This window comes from Rutidosis leptorrhynchoides, chromosome 7 (assembly GCF_046630445.1).
Source record: "Rutidosis leptorrhynchoides isolate AG116_Rl617_1_P2 chromosome 7, CSIRO_AGI_Rlap_v1, whole genome shotgun sequence".
Taxonomy (NCBI): Eukaryota; Viridiplantae; Streptophyta; class Magnoliopsida; order Asterales; family Asteraceae; genus Rutidosis; species Rutidosis leptorrhynchoides.
Window position 1 is genome coordinate 48,372,839 of NC_092339.1, and position 21,185 is coordinate 48,394,023.

Here is a 21,185-nt window from a genome sequence, read left to right on the forward strand (position 1 = left end):
GGAGTCGTTCATGACATATAGAAGTCAGAACCTCGCAATGGGACCAACTGTTGAAGACTTCGTCCAGATGGATTAGGACGGGTCACTGCACCCTGCAACCGGATACCACTCATCCCAGCCGGTAACCGAAATAAACTTGATCAATTTGGTTCTTTCAATTTTCTAAGACTACTGACTTATAGTGATATCTTCATTTTGTGTGTAGTAAACAATATGGCCTAGTTTATACAACATTAATACCGGTTAATGTTTACATTGCTCTAAAAAGGAAGTAGGTTGATGTACTTTTTCTCAAATGAGATTACTCCTCTACATTTTTGAGTTAAAAGTAATGATGTTTCGCAACTTCATAACAGCATACGCCCATAAGGTTACATTTATCACCACACACGTCTGAGTGATCCAGCGTTATACATACAATATTATTCGTGATGTAATAATAACGAGGTGCAGTGAGTCAGCCATAGAATGCGCACATTTAAGGGTCTAGATGGCGAATTAATTACTTGCACGCCGAACAGAAGTTAGACAGTAAGTCATAGATGGAATGCAGACGTATCTTTGTTAGTATCTTTTTTTTTGACTATTTGCATAGCATTCAAGTCCTATATAAGTCACTATGCTCACTCATATTTCATCACAACAAAATCATTCAGTTTCTTACATATATTCTTTTAAGAACTACAATTATAATGGCTGTTGTCACTGTTGAACTTGAGCTCACTTCTTCACTTCCTGCTCCTAAACTTTTTAATGTCTACAATGACTACGAAAACATTGCTGCTAAGGTCCAACCAGAAAGTTACAAATCCATCAATATCGTTCAAGGTGATGGTGGTGTTGGAAGCATCATGAGTACTACATATGCTGATGGTAATTAGGTTAATTCTTAATACTTTTATTTTTTATAGCAAGAAAAGACATATCATTATATCAACAAAAATGATATGTAAAAGGCTTCAAGGCGGTGGAGGTTTTTTTTATTTATTTTATAAGCTTTAACTTCTCGTATTGTTTGATAAGATAAAATATTAAAAGCCAGTTATTGAAAAGTAAAACTCTAGAAGAAAAAAATAGTTGAAGTAGCTTTTAAAAATAAGTTGGTAACTTATGAATTAATTAATAAACTATATAATAAAATACCCTTTATATAACCGTGTATTGCTTTATAATTTTATACATCAATTCACATGTTTAGGTTGCAACTACTTTTAGCCAAATAATTACATAGATTCGATTGCTTTTAATGTAAGGTTAACTCTTTTTTTTTAACGGCGATTTTCGCATCAGCGGATCATTTATTTCAACGACCCTCATCATTTGCACATAACACACACGTTCGAGCGAAAACCCGAATCCGATCGACGGTATTCGGGAACACATCCATACGGGTGGTGTCCGGTAAAACCTCTCAGCTAGACTTACTTTAATGAGACACATTCTCTTACAAAGAAATTTAAATTGGTGACCTCAACCCACGCATCCCACGTAATGTGAGAGTGAACTTGCGAATTAATTGTGTGTGCAAAGATTCGAACCCACATCTCTCATGTTGGAAGAATGGGTCAATCCACTACACCGCTGAAGATAAAGAGAAAAACAGAACACACTGATTGTATAGTACGTTTAAACTTGTTTTTAGGTCTACATTATTAGCCATATTTAGCAATGGGTGATGATTCGCGCGTACACCACCAAAATTATCCATACACTACTAAATATGCAATAGAGTGTTGTACTGTGTTGTACTGTACAACCCTCTAAAACATATTTAGTGGTGTATGGATGATTTTCAGTGGTGTACGAATCAGTCCCCTTTAGCTACATTATTATCGTATAAAACCACCAATTATGCATTTATGCACATTATGTCTTGTCTTAAGAGTTGGACCAAGAAGCTGCTTATTGAAGAATTTCAACATTCCGCTTAGCCAAAGGCTCTTTAGCCATAATTTTGTGTTTATTATGCTTTCTTAAACTTGATGTAATATCTTAGGATGTTGTTATTTAGCTTAATCACAACTTACTAAAATTAAGCATGCACAATGCACATGTAGGTTACCCGTTCAAGAGTTTAAAGAGCAAGGTCGATGTCGTTGACAAAAACAACTTAAGCATTGGCTACACGGCCTTTGAAGGTGACGCCTTGATGGGTATAATCGACACTGCCACTCATCATATTAAGTTCGTACCATCTTCGAACGGAGGAAGTGTATACAAGCACACAGTGGAGATTAAGTGCAAAGGCGATTCTAAGCTGGATGAAGATAAAATCAATCTTGCAAAAGAAGCATGCAACAAAACCTTCAAGGCAATTGAGTCATATGTCATTGCTCATCCTGAAACTTACTGAATAAGAACTTATATTAACGTCTCTATGAGAATTTGAATGCTCTGTTTTAGTATGTTTTTTGCCTTTTCTGAAAAAATAACGGACATGTTCTTCGGTTATGTGACTTATGTCATTAAAGATTGTACTTTGTTTTTGTTTGATATAATAACAACTGCCTGAAAGAAAAGATTTGGATGAAATAAATGAAGGTATCTAATCGATAAATAAATAAATACCTTGTAAACATTATTAACAATCAGGATTACGAATTAACTATTGATGACAAATGACAACTAAAAAAACTACTAACCTTGGAACACTTGTTGGGAGTTTCATAAAGCAACCGTTAGACCGTTCATAATGGGGCTTTAAATCCTAAAAGAAACGCCCTCAAATCTTATGTGGCAAGTGAAGTGGCAAAAAATTTGACGCCCTGACTCCTTTAACCCTGACGTCTTTAACCATGACGCTCCCTGACGATCTCGGGGGCGTTGTCACAAATTTGACGGAAAAAACAAATGCATCATTGATTTTTCAACCAATCAGAATCCACCCTAAATTTTTATATATTATTAATTTATATATTTTATACGGAATTACCAACCATATTTAATCACACAATTCATCACAAATTTAACATTCAAATTCAAATTCAAATTTGACACTCTCCTTTAAATAATTCACTTAATCACTTTGTCATTTCATTAAAAAGTACATCATTTGCCTCTAACTTCATAGTCATAGTCATAGTCATAGTCATAGTCATAGTCGGAGTTAAAAAAGAGTCAAACAATAGTACATAATGCAAAACTACACACACCGACTTGAAGCTAACCAAACACAAAATTTCATAAACCTTTCATGTAATTATTAGAGGTATTAAAGATAACTTAGGGTCCACGTATCCTGATGAACTTGGAGAGCAAGTTTATGAGTAAATATTGTATAGATATAGTTACCATATATTGTTGTATTTATCTTATTCTCGAAGTTATGTATGTATTATAAATATAAATGAAATCTATCCCACTGTAAAGAATTATTTTCTAATATGATATCTGCTTAATCGATCTTCACGATCAATTAAAAAAAACGTACGCTTCTTTTCTCTTCATGAATCGGTCATATTAATTCTGCACGTTCTTGGTTTTGTTGCAGCCTTTCAATTCAAGTCTTAGCATAATAATTTTTTTTTTTTTATCATCACCGACTCAACAATCGATTCAACCATTTGTGTTACATTATATTAATTGATTTTTTTTTCACACACTTTCACATCATTCATATTTTTATAATCGATCATCTAACACAAAAAAAAAAATAAAAAAAATAAAAAATAAAAAAATCCACACAAAAAGGCTTGTGTTTTATTACGGCAGATAACAAAACTCTCCAAAATCCTCTCTTTTTTTGTCAACAGTTGAACTTTATGTTCTTTAGGGAGTGGATATTTAATTCAAAGTGATTGATCACAATTTAATTCCTATATATTCTCCACCCGATCATTGAGTACTTATAATCATGATCGTAAACTTAATACTTTTGTCGAGCAAGTTTTTATCTAGAGATCGAGTCAGGCCCCTATGTGTGTGCCGCCATCTCTACAGCGAGTCCGAGTCAGGCCCCCCATGTGTGTGCCACCGTCGCTACATCGAGACCGAGTCAGGCTATCTCTCTGCCGCCGTCTCATTACACCGCTGACACATCTAACTTCTTTTTCTCTCTTCTTTTTCTTGAATCTCAACTTTCTTCAATTTCTTTTCTAAAAAAAAAAAAAAAACTTCTATATTCTAATTTTTTTTTTTTTTTTGTCATTCTCGTTTTGTCCACCACAGTGTCGTTAGGATAACCTTGGAAGAAGCACCGTCTGAAGTGCTCGGTTAGCACACCACTCGTGAAGTTAGGACATTGTTTGAAGAAGCAATATCAAGAGCATGGATTGTCCGTTGTTCAAATCTTTTTGCACCAAGCTCGAGTTAGTTTCCCACCTCTTCGCTTGAGGGAGGGTATTAGAGGTATTAGAGATAACTTAGGGTCTAAGTATCTTGATGAACTTGAAGAATAAGTTTATGAGTAAATATTGTATAGATATAGTTACCATATATTGTTGTATTTATCTTATTCTTCAAGTTATGTATATATTATAAATATGAATGAAATCTATCCCACTGTGGAGAATTATTTTCTAATAGTAATGTAGTCAAATTAAATTAAAAAATGTTCTAAACAACAAAAACATCCAAACCTTATACTGATATGTAACGCAATGAAGATACATTGGTGATATACTGATATACACCTGATGAAAATGGCATTGGATCAACTACTTTGATACTCGAAAATATTCAACCTCAAAAACAAATTTACATTTTTCTTAATCGTCGTTGCAAGAATTAGGGATATATAACTAAAGTGAGAAGATGCATTCATGCATATTTTGTTTGGGTGTATATGGAATTGTAGCTATAATGGTGAGCGAATACTAGCCTTTAGTTACCGTTACCAATAAAAAAAAATGCGAGACAATTACAGTTATACAGATTTGTGTATTTGGAGTTAGTTTGGTGCAATAACTTTAACAAAATAATTATACGAGTCTGTGTCAAAATAACCGTATCATTGGAATTATGAAATTTTATTTTTTCAACTTTAATTTAAATAGCTTTATTTATTATTTATACTACGGAGTATTACATAAAAACTGATTAAATATTTTTATTAATAAAAATACATTTACTATTTCAGTTCATTTATATAGATTTCATCAAATGTTATATAACATAAACAAAGATATTTGCGATTTGTTGTTTCTGTAAGTTGTGGTTGTTTTGTCGGCAAGGCTCGCCTTTAGATAGTATTATAGTTGGGCTCGTTAGGGTGTTAGGTTTTCGCTTTCGAGTTGCGAAATTTGCCGTCTCTCTTTGTATATGTTAGGTTGGTCCCAACCATGACAGCACTTCTTCCAGTACTAGCCGTCACATCAGCGCCACATCATCACTTACTTTCCAGGACTAAACACTACCAACAATGACATATTTCCTCATAAAATTTGGAATTCACTATATTATTTAATTAATTAAGTGTACAAGTATACAAGCAAAAGGTACCACACATTTTAGCACATCCTCCGTCCACAAATATTTCACACAAGGACTGAAAGAGAGACGAGATAGAGGGTTGACCCCTGGACGATTTACTGCCATCAGCTTCCTCCTAGGCGGAAGACTGGGCGGGTGTGGAGAGTGGAGACTGGCTGTTGAGACCAGCCTTAGGTGTTTCATCAGTTGATGAGAGTACTTTGTAAAGTTAGTTTCATTTTTTCCCAAAAGAAAACAGAGATATATAATTTGTAGTCAATATGAAAAAGTAAAACTTTTAAAAGTTAAATTGAGACATTCATTTAAGAATCTAGAGTGTATTGATATCTAGTATGTTTCAACAACAGTCTCAAGTGTGTGATTAAGATTCTAAATTCTGCATGTTATAAACATGTTGTAAATGGGTGTAAGATATATGTAAAGAGTGAGTACTGGTAATCTACAATTACTTTTTACATGTTTGAGTTTCTTAAATTTAGAGCAATGTTTAAATAAATCATAATTTCTACAAAAAACAGTCAACTGCTTTATAATTGTCAAATGCAATATGTGAAAGCCAATATTAAATATGATAAAACCACTTGTTACTTTAAGTTAGGGGTGTTCATCGGTTCGGTTTTCGATTTTCGGATTATTTGGTTCGATTTTGTAACTTTTATAATCAAAACCGAAAACCTAACCGAAACCGAATTCAAATATTAAAACCGAAACCAAATCGAAAGCCGAATTTAAATTCGGTTTGATTTCGGTTAAAACCGAATTTAACTTTGAAAATCAATTTTTTTTTTTACTTTTTTCCTAAGAGATGAACAAACATTATCGTATTAACTTTGTAATATATCATACTACAATACATAATACAATACATATTATATCAGGAAAATATATAAAATCAATAACTAAGAGAAAGTCGATTTGAATTGGCTACATGTATAAGAATTTGGAGACAAGAAAATTAGAAAAAGTATGAATTAATAATTTCAATACAATTTCAAATTCAGATAAATATACTTTGACTTGAAAAAGTAAATTATCTACTCAAATCATATATCTAATACATGTATACGATAATAGTAATAACTTAATATATTTATTGACAATGTCTAAATCAAATTCGATTTTATATTCGGTTTTCGGTTAACCAAATTTAGAAATTTCAAAACCAAAAACCGAACCGAAAATCGAATTTTAAATCGGTTTTTGGTTTCGCTCGATCCGAAACCATTTTACAAATTCGGTTTGAATTTTTTCGGCTTGATTTCAATCTAAATTTCGATTTAAACGATTTTATCCAATCCGATGAAAACCTGCTTTAAGTACCTATAACTATAATATAATTTGTTAATTGTTAAAGTATCTATAATAATTTTCATAATTATGTTTAGATAAATTCAATATATAAATAGTAAAAAGTTAGAGTATTATCTAGGTTGAGTTGTAATCATGTGAATTCAACAATTTGTTTGAAATTCAAGCGACCAATTAGAGCGCGACAATCACATGTGATTGACTCTTCTTTTTTATTTTTCAAAAAAAAAAAAATTAAAATATATTACTCCATATTTTTTCCTTATTTTCTATTCAAATTTTTTTTTATTTAATTCAGCTCTGTAAGTAACTAGAGGGGGGATGGATAGTTACTCGTTTTTATCAATTTTTTGATTGATCACCAAATTCGATTTTACTTTAATCAACCAACTCAACTCAAACTTGATGTGTGTAGTGTATATGTTCAAATGATAAATGAAGTAATGTAAAGAACATAGACACAAGAATTTATAGTGGTTCGGGTGGATGTTAACTAATCCACCTTAATCCACTCCCCAATTACACTAATCGGGATTTGTTGCTTCACTAAGCACTTTTCTCCAAACCCGGTGGAGATTCGATTTACAAGTCTTCAATCTTCTTTAGTAGACAAAAAACCTAATCTTTCTATCCCTTTGAAAGATCAACTCCAACCTAGATCAACTTGTCTTCACCTTGGACAAGTATTAATCTCCAAATAAGATTAATCAACTCCCTAAGTCCCTTTAAGGAAGTAGATCACTAAGCTAGCTTATGCTTCCACTAATTGAAGTTACAAGACTTATACACTCTGCAATGATGATCCTAACACAATACTAGGACACACATTACATTAAGTAAACTCACAAGATAAATGATTTTGATTAGTAAGTTTACAACAACCCAATTCTATATCTATAAGATCATAGAATCTTCTCTTGCTTGATCACATTTGAGTAGTAGTTGATGCACTTGTGATCACTGGAGATAAGCTTTTAAAATGTGCAAGAGGGTCAGCTTCAAATGCTCTTAAATGTTTGCCTTTTATAGTGGGATTCAAAAAATAGCCGTTGACACACGGTTGCCTGCACGGTCGACTGTGGTGCGACCGTGCGTGCTCCAGTCCAAAATTGGTATCCGTTGTATAGCCGTTTGACTCATATTTGAACACCACATTTTGGCACCTTTACTCCTTCTAGTACCTACAAAAGAAACCAAACATCCTATACAAGTACTATATGCATTAAGTGTGTGAGATTTGATCTTATTGCATGAAAATGACTAATCATTCCAAAAGTGGCAAACCCAACATTCTTGGAGAAGTGTCTTGATTGATATTTAGGGAAATTTCAGTTTGGTCAAGACTTAGTTAGTCACATTAATGCTCTTGGTTCAATTCTAAAGGCTAGTCACTATATCATTAACTTCCTAGTTCCAATTAATCACAAGTCATGTTTCGTTTGAGTTTAGTTAGGGATTAATTGAATAATGTCTCTATAAGATAATCATGAAGTATGTAGAGACATTAAGGTTAAGTTATTCTTGAACAAGCAATCACACTTAGTTACTTAGACTAGACCAAATAGACAATTGACTATAGTTTCATTGTGAACCATTTTACACTTAATCTATTGGAGTAGGTTAGGTACTTGAATCCTAACTAATGAGCACATGGCAAACATATTAATCAAGTTAACAAGTTTATGAGTATTAAGCATTATTAGCAAGTAGCAAGTAATACTCACATAGTAAGAGATAGTTATTCTAAGATCAATCATATAGATACTTGCACAACTTATAATTCAAGCACTTAATAAGTTTAATGTGCAATATAACACATTACATGATTAATGTGTAAGCACACATTAATGTCCAACACATGCACAAGGGAAGAGCAATCTCTAGTTGGGACTTGGTGACCATCCTAAATGTATCTAAGTGTTTTAGGATTACAAGTCATTTCTAGTTTAACCTTGAGAGCATTGTTCTTCATTTAGCCTTAATTAATCACTAAGTCATTTTTAATATCAATTATTGTTCTGGTGATATTGGCTTAAGTGTGTTGGTACTTGATGATCATACTAAAGATATCTAGATAAGAATTAATAACACAAGTTGTTGATTAACACTTATGTGTTATGCCTAATCTTGGTTAATTTGTCATTAAGATGTCATTAGGCGTAATTAATCATAATTAGTATTTTTATGACCAAAACTCAATTGAGTATGGAGAAGGCATCTATTCTAAGCATGTTGAGAAAGGTTTCATGAATTATAGATGTTAGGAACTAGTCAAACTTTATTTGGTCAAAAATGGTGACAGAAGAAATTGCGGTCGCATTGCGGTTGATTGTGGTGGTGACCGTGCAACTTGGTTTCACAGAACTGCGTTGCAATTCAGTTTGGGGTTTCACGGTTGACTATACGGTCGATCGTACCTCGACCGTTTGTTTACCTGAACTTTTAATTTCATTCTTAATCCTATGTTTGACTTGGTCATTTGCAAGATAAAGTATGGATTAGTGATTTGCGTGTTTTATGTTAAGATGTCAGTCATCACTTATGCATATGTGTGTGTCATCATTAAAATATATTCTTTGGTTAATTACACTTTGGTTAATCATACTTAAGTTTATCGTTTAGTGTATTAACCCACATTCAACCAACATTCTCCCCCTTTTTGATGATGACAAACATACAAGTGATGATGGACATTTTGCTATAAATACGCAAGTGTTAACAATCACTTGTATCCATCTTTCTCCCCCTTTTGTCGAAGCAAAAAGGTTAGCTCCCCCTAGAACTAAGCTCGCCCTTAGAACAAAACTCCCCCTTAAATTGTGCACGTTGTAAAAACATATATTAAAACATAACAAGTACACATTTTATTCAAAGCAATCATGAAACATAGTAATGCATATATGAAAATATGCATGGAGGGTATAACAATTTAAAGCAGCTCTATTAAGCATGGGTGATGATGCATTTGGTTCCTGAGGGAAATGTGAGGTTCAGTGCGTTGAGATGCTTGAACAGAAGCGTCAAGCGACGACCATAAGATTAGGATTGTGAAGGATCTTGTTTAAGATCTTGCATCCTGGAAGCCATTATGTAGGCAAGATTTACTTGTATGGACTTGGTTAAGCACCACATGAGTCCAAGTTCAGTCATGGAAACTTTATCATCATCTTCTTTTCTAAAGAAGATGTTGTGACTTATGATCATTTTGCATGTTCCATACTCTGGTAGAATGTCATTCTCAAAAACTCCTTCTTGACAGAGAGTACTTAGTTTTAGTTCTGGATCAATGAAGAGTGAGGTTAGTGCTCTTCTTGGAATGAACTTTGGAAGGAGTTGTATATGATTCTTCATATCATAGAACTCAGCTCCTTTTGTGGGCACTCAAAGGATGTAGCCAAATCGCTTAAGTGTCATCACATGGTCTTGATCAAGCAGAGTGAATTTTACCCTTCGGTCAGAGGTAAATTCAAACTTTGAATAGAATTGCTTGATAAGTGAAGGAAATGTGTAGGTTTTAAGTGAAAGAAATGATCCCCATCCAATTTTATCAAACTCACTCTGAAGAGTAGGATAGTCATAGAATACTTCATGTTCTTCTTGGATGTGTCTTGAATCATCTTGAGAGTTCTTCTTTTCATCACATGGAAGTTTGTTGTGAACTTTTATCATTTTGAGATTTGAGTGATGTTTGGAGTTTGAGAAGATAAAGGGTTTTGGAGAGCTCATTATTTTGAGGTGCAAGAAGTTCTTTGAGAATTCTCAATTTAAAGAATCTTGAGTAGAGGATTTTCATCCATTTTGAGTAATTATTTTGTTCAAGAATTTTAAAGAGGAGTTAAATTTGATTGCTTTTGGATATTGTTTGTAAGTTAGTGGTATTGATTTGCTATTCGTGTGTATTTAATGAACCTTGAATGAATTGCAGTCAATCTGCGGTCACTGTCACGGTCAGCTGTGTCTGCGACCGCATGTTATATGTAATACATTTTAGCTATTTAATCTTTCATATTTTTGAATACGATTAAGGCATTACAATATTCAAATGCGTTATGTCTACATTCAACCATAGCATAATTGTCTCACTCATTCCTTACCACAATTATCCTTCTTCAAGGAATTCTTAGAGTGATTCACTTGAATTCTCATCCTCGGTGTCGCTTGCCTTGTAGGTCAACTTCTTTATTACTCCTTTCATCATCTTCACAATTTTTGACTCCTTTTTGAGATTCTTAATTTGCTCATTGTAGATTTTGTCCAACTTTCCCATTATCTTACATCCTTGAACTTGTTCATCAATTTCTTCGTCTTCACTGTCAGGTATCACAGTATTTTCTCTACTGGTCCCTGCTTCACCAGATGCCCCTTTTCGTTTTCTGGTGGTTACTTCTGAGGTTTTTGGTCCTTTGAATATGGCAAGTGTAGGTTGATGAAAGTTATCACTTGTGACACCCAAATAATCAAACACTTTATTGAGATGTAGTCCATAGGGTAATGCACGAGTGGTTTCCGTAACAGTTCCGTTCATCCTTGATGCCATGAGATACGCCATGTTTACTTCGATGTCATTTTCTAGGCACCACATCAGAGCAAATTGAGTGGCATGGACATTTGCGTGATTACCAGATTTGCAATAAATGTTGTGGATGATGATTTTTTTTCCAAGTGTCGTATTCATGGCGAAAGTGTTTTCCTTGTACACCAGACTTCTCAATTTCAGCTCTTGGATAATTATTCATGCATAGTATATCGATTAGAGGAGTTTTGTGTGAAATGAAGTCAGGAAGATTCGAAAGATCATGTTGCATGTTGTAGAACTTTTCTCCCTCAGTGGGAACATCCAACATGATCCCGAAATCCTTGAGTGAATAACGATAATTAACGCCCAGAAGATTGAAGAATACTTCATCATTCACAAAGTTGAAATTAGCGTAAAATTCTCGAATGAGTGAGGGATAGATCGGACCTTTTAGAGTGAGAAAGGATTTCCATTTGAGTTTTTCAAACTGCCTTACAAGTTCAGACATTTCAGTGTGAGCAACTCTTCTTCCTTCGGCAATTTTTCTGCCTGTCAGAAATTCAATGTTGTAGGCAATTCTCTCTTTAAGATCAGATGGTGGATCATATGAGTCTTTTCTTTTTGCTACAACGGTCTCGCCTTTTCCTCTTGCCATTTTCTACACAATGATACTTCAGATTAGTTCAAAGTGTATAATTTCAATTGTAGGCAACAAGTTTTGCAAACTTTAATTATCATCAATACTTAGACGTTTTGATGTTAATGTTCTTCACATTTTCACTCTTCATTAGTGTCAATGAGTTTGCAACTAGATTAAGATTTTCACAAAGTTCATATGTGTTCTAGACTTTTGAAATCATCATCAACACATGTTTTGACATTCAACATTGTTACACTCAATTAGCAACAATGTCATTCATATCATATGAACAATGCTTCTATGAAAATCTAACCTAGATGTATAATGAACCCTAGAATTATCCAAAGTTAAATCAATGCATACAATAATCATTACTACAATCGTTTCTAAATTGTTCTTCAAGAACAATTTCAATTGTTTGCATTAATTTAGGTTTTGATTCATTCTAGTTAGGGTTTCTTCATAACCCTAATTCATCATACAAACACAATTGAATGTTAGGAAAGCAAGGATTAATCATACCGAAAGTAGGAATTAAAATTGAGGGAATGAGCGTTCTTCTCCGTGCGGTCTAAAATGTCCCGTTCTTATTGATTAAAAACGTTCCATATTAATTGATTTCGTTGCGAGGTTTTGACCTCTATATGAGACGTTTTTCAAAGACTGCATTCATTTTAAAACAAACCATAACCTTTATTTCATCAATAAAGGTTTAAAAAGCTTTACGTAGATTATCAAATAATGATAATCTAAAATATCCTGTTTACACACGACCATTACATAATGGTTTACATTACAAATATGTTACAACAAAATAAGTTTCTTGAATGCAGTTTTTACACAATATCATACAAGCATGGACTCCAAATCTCGTCCTTATTTAAGTATGCGACATCGGAAGCTCTTAATAATCACCTGAGAATAAACATGCTTAAACCGTCAACAAAAATGTTGGTGAGTTATAGGTTTAACCTATATATATCAAATCATAATAATAGACCACAAGATTTCATATTTCAATACACATCCCATAAATAGAGATAAAAATCATTCATATGGTGAACACCTGGTAACCGACATTAACAAGATGCATATATAAGAATATCCCCATCATTCTGGGACACCCTTCGGATATGATATAAATTTCGAAGTACTAAAGCATCCGGTACTTTGGATGGGGTTTGTTAGGCCCAATAGATCTATCTTTAGGATTCGCGTCAATTAGGGTGTCTGTTCCCTAATTCTTAGATTACCAGACTTAATAAAAATGGGCATATTCGATTTCGATAATTCAACCATAGAATGTAGTTTCACGTACTTGTGTCTATTTTGTAAATCATTTATAAAACCTGCATGTATTCTCATCCCAAAAATATTAGATTTTAAAAGTGGGACTATAACTCACTTTCACAGATTTTTACTTCGTCGGGAAGTAAGACTTGGCCACTGGTTGATTCACGAACCTATAACAATATATACATATGTATCAAAGTATGTTCAAAATATATTTACAACACTTTTAATATATTTTGATGTTTTAAGTTATTAAGTCAGATGTCCTCGTTAGTAACCTACAACTAGTTGTCCACAGTTAGATGTACAGAAATAAATTGATAAATATTATCTTGAATCAATCCATGACCCAGTGTATACGTATCTCAGTATTGATCACAACTCAAACTATATATATTTTGGAATCAACCTCAACCCTGTATAGCTAACTCCAACATTCACATATAGAGTGTCTATGGTTGTTCCGAAATATATATAGATGTGTCGACATGATAGGTCGAAACATTGTATACGTGTCTATGGTATCTCAAGATTACATAATATACAATACAAGTTGATTAAGTTATGGTTGGAATAGATTTGTTACCAATTTTCACGTAGCTAAAATGTGAAAAATTATCCAATCTTGTTTTACCCATAACTTCTTCATTTTAAATCCGTTTTGAGTGAATCAAATTGCTATGGTTTCATATTGAACTCTATTTTATGAATCTAAACATAAAAAGTATAGGTTTATAGTCAGAAAATTAAGTTACAAGTCGTTTTTGTAAAGGTAGTCATTTCAGTCGAAAGAACGACGTCTAGATGACCATTTTAGAAAACATACTTCCACTTTGAGTTTAACCATAATTTTTGGATATAGTTTCATGTTCATAATAAAAATCATTTTCTCAGAATAACAACTTTTAAATCAAAGTTTATCATAGTTTTTAATTAACTAACCCAAAACAGCCCGCGGTGTTACTACGACGGCGTAAATCCGGTTTTACTGTGTTTTTCGTGTTTCCAGGTTTTAAATCATTAAGTAAAGCATATCATATAGATATAGAACATGTGTTTAGTTGATTTTAAAAGTCAAGTTAGAAGGATTAACTTTTGTTTGCGAACAAGTTTAGAATTAACTAAGCTATGTTCTAGTGATTACAAGTTTAAACCTTCGAATAAGATAGCTTTATATGTATGAATCAAATGATGTTATGAACATCATTACTACCTTAAGTTCCTTGGATAAACAAACTGGAAAATAGAAAAATGGATCTAGCTTCAACGGATCCTTGGATGGCTCGAAGTTCTTGAAGCAGAATCATGACACGAAAACAAGTTCAAGTAAGATCATCACTTGAAATAAGATTGTTATAGTTATAGAAATTGAACCAAAGTTTGAATATGATTATTAAATTGTATTAGAATGATAACCTACTGTAAGAAACAAAGATTTCTTGAGGTTGGATGATCACCTTACAATATTGGAAGTGAGCTAGCAAACTTGAAAGTATTCTTGATTTTATGTAACTAGAACTTGTAGAATATATGAAGAACACTTAGAACTTGAAGATAGAACTTGAGAGAGATCAATTAGATGAAGAAAATTGAATAATTAAAGTGTTTGTAGGTGTTTTTGGTCGTTGGTGTATGGATTAGATATAAAGGATATGTAATTTTGTTTTCATGTAAATAAGTCATGAATGATTACTCATATTTTTGTAATTTTATGAGATATTTCATGCTAGTTGCCAAATGATGGTTCCCACATGTGTTAGGTGACTCACATGGGCTGCTAAGAGCTGATCATTGGAGTGTATATACCAATAGTACATACATCTAAAAGCTGTGTATTGTACGAGTACGAATACGGGTGCATACGAGTAGAATTGTTGATGAAACTGAACGAGGATGTAATTGTAAGCATTTTTGTTAAGTAGAAGTATTTTGATAAGTGTATTTAAGTCTTTAAAAAGTGTATAAATACATATTAAAATACTACATGTATATACATTTTAACTGAGTCGTTAAGTCATCGTTAGTCGTTACATGTAAATGTTGTTTTGAAACCTTTAGGTTAACGATCTTGTTAAATGTTGTTAACCCAATGTTTATAATATCAAATGAGATTTTAAGTTATTATATTATCATGATATTATCATGTATGAATATCTCTTAATATGATATATATACATTAAATGTCTTTACAACGATAATCGTTACATATATGTCTCGTTTAAAAATCATTAAGTTAGTAGTCTTGTTTTTACATATGTAGTTCATTGTTAATATACTTAATGATATGTTTACTTATCATAGTATCATGTTAACTATATATATATCCATATATATGTCATCATATAGTTTTTACAAGTTTTAACGTTCGTGAATCACCGGTCAACTTGGGTGGTCAATTGTCTATATGAAACATATTTCAATTAATCAAGTCTTAACAAGTTTGATTGCTTAACATGTTGGAAACATTTAATCATATAAATATCAATCTCAATTAATATATATAAACATGGAAAAGTTCGGGTCACTACAGTACCTACCCGTTAAATAAATTTCGTCCCGAAATTTTAAGCTGTTGAAGGTGTTGACGAATCTTCTGGAAATAGATGCGGGTATTTCTTCTTCATCTGATCTTCATGCTCCCAGGTGAACTCGGGTCCTCTACGAGCATTCCATCGAACCTTAACAATTGGTATCTTGGTTTGCTTAAGTCTTTTAACCTCACGATCCATTATTTCGACGGGTTCTTCGATGAATTGAAGTTTTTCGTTGATTTGGATTTCATCTAACGGAATAGTGAGATCTTCTTTAGCAAAACATTTCTTCAAATTCGAGACATGGAAAGTGTTATGTACAGCCGCGAAATGTTGAGGTAACTCAAGTCGGTAAGCTACTGGTCCGACACGATCAATAATCTTGAATGGTCCAATATACCTTGGATTTAATTTCCCTCGTTTACCAAATCGAACAACGCCTTTCCAAGGTGCAACTTTAAGCATGACCATCTCTCCAATTTCAAATTCTATATCTTTTCTTTTAATGTCAGCGTAGCTCTTTTGTCGACTTTGGGCGTTTTTCAACCGTTGTTGAATTTGGATGATCTTCTCGGTAGTTTCTTGTATAATCTCCGGACCCGTAATCTGTCTATCCCCCACTTCACTCCAATAAATCGGAGACCTGCACTTTCTACCATAAAGTGCTTCAAACAGCACCATCTCAATGCTTGAATGGTAGCTGTTGTTGTAGGAAAATTCTGCTAACGGTAGATGTCGATCCCAACTGTTTCCGAAATCAATAACACATGCTCGTAGCATGTCTTCAAGCGTTTGTATCGTCCTTTCGCTCTGCCCATCAGTTTGTGGATAATAGGCAGTACTCATGTCTAGACGAGTTCCTAATGCTTGCTGTAATGTCTGCCAGAATCTTAAAATAAATCTGCCATCCCTATCAGAGATAATAGAGATTGGTATTCCATGTCTGGAGACGACTTCCTTCAAATACAGTCGTGCTAACTTCTCCATCTTGTCATCTTCTCTTATTGGCAGGAAGTGTGCTGATTTGGTGAGACGATCAACTATTACCCAAATAGTATCAAAACCACTTGCAGTCCTTGGCAATTTAGTGATGAAATCCATGGTAATGTTTTCCCATTTCCATTTCGGGATTTCGGGTTGTTGAAGTAGACCTGATGGTTTCTGATGCTCAGATTTGACCTTAGAACACGTCAAACATTCTCCTACGTATTTAGCAACATCGGCTTTCATACCCGACCACCAAAAATGTTTCTTGAGATCCTTGTACATCTTCCCCGTTCCAGGATGTATTGAGTATCTGATGTATTGATTATCTGGTTTTATGAGCATCTCTAAGTACCATTTCTCTCATATCTTCAAATTTTGGTACCCAAATCCTTTCAGCCCTATACCGGGTTCTGTCTTCCCGAATATTAAGATGCTTCTCCGATCCTTTGGGTATTTCATCCTTTAAATTTCCCTTTTTTAAAACTCCTTGTTGCGCCTCCTTTATTTGAGTAGTAAGGTTATTATGAATCATTATATTCATAGATTTTACTCGAATGGGTTCTCTGTCCTTCCTGCTCAAGGCATCGGCTACCACATTTACCTTCCCCGGGTGGTAACGAATCTCAAAGTCATAATCATTCAATAATTCAATCCACCTACGCTGCCTCATATTCAGTTGTTTCTGATTAAATATGTGTTGAAGACTTTTGTGGTCGGTATATATAATACTTTTGACCCCATATAAGTAGTGCCTCCAAGTCTTTAATGCAAAAACAACCGCGCTTAATTCCAAATCATGCGTCATATAATTTTGTTCGTGAATCTTCAATTGTCTAGACGCATAAGCAATCACCTTCGTTCGTTGCATTAATACACAACCGAGACCTTGCTTTGATGCGTCACAATAAATCACAAAATCATCATTCCCTTCAGGCAATGACAATATAGGTGCCGTAGTTAGCTTTTTCTTCAATAATTGAAACGCCTTCTCTTGTTCATCCTTTCATTCAAATTTCTTCCCTTTATGCGTTAATGCAGTCAAGGGTTTTGCTATTTTGGAGAAATCTTGGATGAATCTTCTGTAGTAACCAGCCAATCCTAAAAATTGACGTATATGCTTCGGAGTTTTTGGGGTTTCCCACTTTTCAACGGTTTCGATCTTTGTCGGGTCCACCTGGATACCTTCTTTGTTCACTATGTGACCGAGGAATTGAACTTCTTCCAACCAAAATGCACACTTTGAAAACTTAGCGTACAGTTTTTCTTTCCTCAATACTTCTAGCACTTTTCTCAAATGTTCTTCGTGCTCTTGATCATTCTTTGAGTAAATAAGTATGTCATCGATGAAAACAATGACAAACTTGTCAAGATATGGCCCACACACTCGGTTCATAAGGTCCATGAACACAGCTGGTGCGTTAGTCAATCCAAACGGCATAACCATAAACTCGTAATGACCATAACGCGTCCTAAAAGCAGTTTTTGGAATATCATCTTCTTTCACCCGTATTTGATGATACCCGGAACGTAAGTCAATCTTTACAACCGGACGGTAGTTTGCCGAAAGGTAATATACGGGACAAGTAAACTGGACGTGTTGCTTTCCAAATACAAGGTTAGCAAGTGGGTGACACAAAACCGCAAGTTTTGAGCTAAAATTTTCAAATCTGAAACCCACCAAACCCACAAAAATATTTTGCAAACACCGGTAAAGGGTTATTCCGGAAAACTTATCTAGGGTAAAAACTAGATTTAGATTTCAAAAGATCAAATGTTTTCATAAAGATCCAATTTCCTTAATGGATCTAAATTTTTATAGTCATGTGGGACTGTAAACCATATAGTTACTACCATTGTTTATACCGCCGTATAGAAATCACTGATGTACAAAGTGTGAAGAATAAAGAAGTGATTCTAGTATTTCAAGACAATATTGCTTGAGGACAAGCAACGCTCAAGTGTGGGAATATTTGATAATGCTAAAAACGAACATATATTTCATAGCATTATTCCTCAAGAAAGACAAGCTTTTAGTTGCAATTGTTCTATTTACAAGTGATATTCGTTTAAATAATAAAAGGTGAAGACAAAAGACAGATTCGACGAATTGAAGACGCAAACGACCAAAAAGCTCAAAAGAACAAAAGACAATCAAAAAGGTTCCAATTATTGATAAGAAACGTCTCGAAATCACAAGAGTACAAGATTCAAAACGCAAAGTACAAGATATTAAATTGTACGCGAGGACGATCGAAAATCCGGAACCGGGACCAGAGTCAACTCTTAACGCTCGACGCAACGGACTAAAAATTACAAGTTAACTATGTATATAAATATAATATAATATATAATTAATTATATTAATTATATATATATTATATATATATATATATTAAAAACCGTCGGCAGAGAAAACTCCAAGGACTGAGCTGTAATTTCTATCTCCGCGACTCGCGGAGTTTTAAGGGCATTTTGCCGCGAGTCGCGGAGCCCCAAAAATCAACTCTGGCTATAAAGCAACCCGAATTCTGATCAAAATTCATAATCTTTTTTCTTCCTCTTCATACGTAAAACTTATATATATATATATATAATTTATATTTTAATTTTAATTTTAATTCTAATAATAAGGGTATGTTAGCGAATGTTGTAAGGGTGTAAGTCGAAATTCTGTCCGTGTAACGCTACGCTATTTTTAATCATTGTAAGTTATGTTCAACCTTTTTACATTAATGTCTCGTAGCTAAGTTATTATTATGCTTATTTAAAACGAAGTAATCATGATGTTGGGCTAATTACTAAAATTGGGTAATTGGGCTTTGTACCATAATTGGGGTTTGGACAAAAGAACGACACTTGTGGAAACTAGACTATGGGCTATTAATGGGCTTTATATTTGTTTAACTAAATGAAAGTTTGTTAATGTTAATATAAAGATTTACAATTGGGCGTCCCTATAAATTACCATATACACTCGATCGGACACGATGGGCGGGGTATTTATATGTACGAATAATCGTTCATTTAACCGGACACGGGAATGGATTAATAGCCACTAGAATAATTAAAACAGGGGTGAAATTACATTCAAGGGTAATTGGTGTAATTGTTAACAAAGTAGTAAAACCTTGGTTTACACGCAGTCGATAACCTGGTGTATTCATTAAACAAAGTATTAAAACCTTGTTACAATTCGAATCCCCAATTAGTTGGAATATTTAACTTCGGGTATAATAATAATTTGACAAGGACACTTGCAATTTATATTTATGACTGATGGACTGTTATGGACAAAAACCAGACGGACATATTAAATAATCCAGGACAAAGGACAATTAACCCATGGGCATAAAACTAAAATCAACACGTCAAACATCATGATTACGGAAGTTTAAATAAGCATAATTCTTTTATTTCATATTCAATTTCCTTTATTTTATATTTAATTGCACTTCTAATTATCGCACTTTTATTTATTGTTATTTTATTTAATCGCACTTTTAATTATCGTACTTTTTAATTATCGCAAGTTTATTTTATCGCACTTTTATTATTCGCAATTTCATTATCGTTATTTACTTTACGCTTTAATTTAAGTCTTGTATTTTATATTTTACATTAGGTTTTAACTGCGACTAAAGTTTTAAAATCGACAAACCGGTCATTAAACGGTAAAAACCCCCCTTTATAATAATAATATTACTTATATATATGTTTGTATTTTTATAAAAGTAAACTAATATAGCGTTGAGCTTTGTTTAAAGATTTCCCTGTGGAACGAACCGGACTTACTAAAAACTACACTACTGTACGATTAGGTACACTGCCTATAAGTGTTGTAGCAAGGTTTAAGTATATCCATTCTATAAATAAATAAATATCTTGTGTAAAATTGTATCGTATTTAATAGTATTTTCTGCTAAAATTTAATAACTATTTTATATACACCTCGCATGACATCAAGTATTTTTGGCGCCGCTGCCGGGGAACTATCTTAAAAGCCGGAAGCGCAACGCTAATATAAAAAAAAAAGATTTTTAGTTACTTTTATTAAAAGTCGCTTTTGTAAAAATACGTTTTAATTATTCAAAAATATAAAAAGAAAAACAAAAATATTAGTATTTTTAAGATTTTGTTAAATATTTAAGTTTTATAAGTTTCTTTATTTCTATTTTAGTTTATAAAAATATAAATTTTATTAAACATCTTTTATTTATATAAAAAAAAACATAAAATAAAAAAAAATAAAGAAAACGCGTAAAAATTTCAAACCTGTCAACAGAATTTCTGAACCCCGCGACTCGCGGGGTTTTCTTCTTTAATTGCCGCGACTCGCGGAGCTACTCTGACACGCGAACAGAAACCCTAAATCTGCATTAATTACGGGATTTAATTAATTATTATTATTATTATTACCTAATTATTATTATTATTATTATTAGTTTTAGTTTTATTTTTTTACTTTTTATTTTATTTATAT

General features: G+C 33.1%; 1 protein-coding gene across 1 annotated transcript; it reads left to right on the forward strand.

Moving 5' to 3' along the window:
- Positions 1 to 659: 659 nt before the first annotated feature.
- LOC139858734 (root allergen protein-like) lies at positions 660 to 2,460 on the forward strand. The gene is made up of 2 exons (XM_071847573.1): positions 660 to 873; positions 2,058 to 2,460. The coding sequence occupies exons 1-2, from the start codon at positions 693 to 695 to the stop codon at positions 2,351 to 2,353; spliced, it is 477 nt and encodes a 158-aa protein (XP_071703674.1). The 5' UTR covers positions 660 to 692; the 3' UTR covers positions 2,354 to 2,460.
- The last annotated feature ends 18,725 nt before the right edge of the window (positions 2,461 to 21,185 follow it).

Bases quoted from the DNA above. Each gene is read 5' to 3' on its own strand.
- LOC139858734 (XM_071847573.1), top strand. From the start codon at position 693: ATGGCTGTTGTCACTGTTGAACTTGAGCTCACTTCTTCACTTCCTGCT. The intron at 874-2,057 runs GTAATTAGGTTA...ATGCACATGTAG, and splicing joins GAGTACTACATATGCTGATG to GTTACCCGTTCAAGAGTTTA.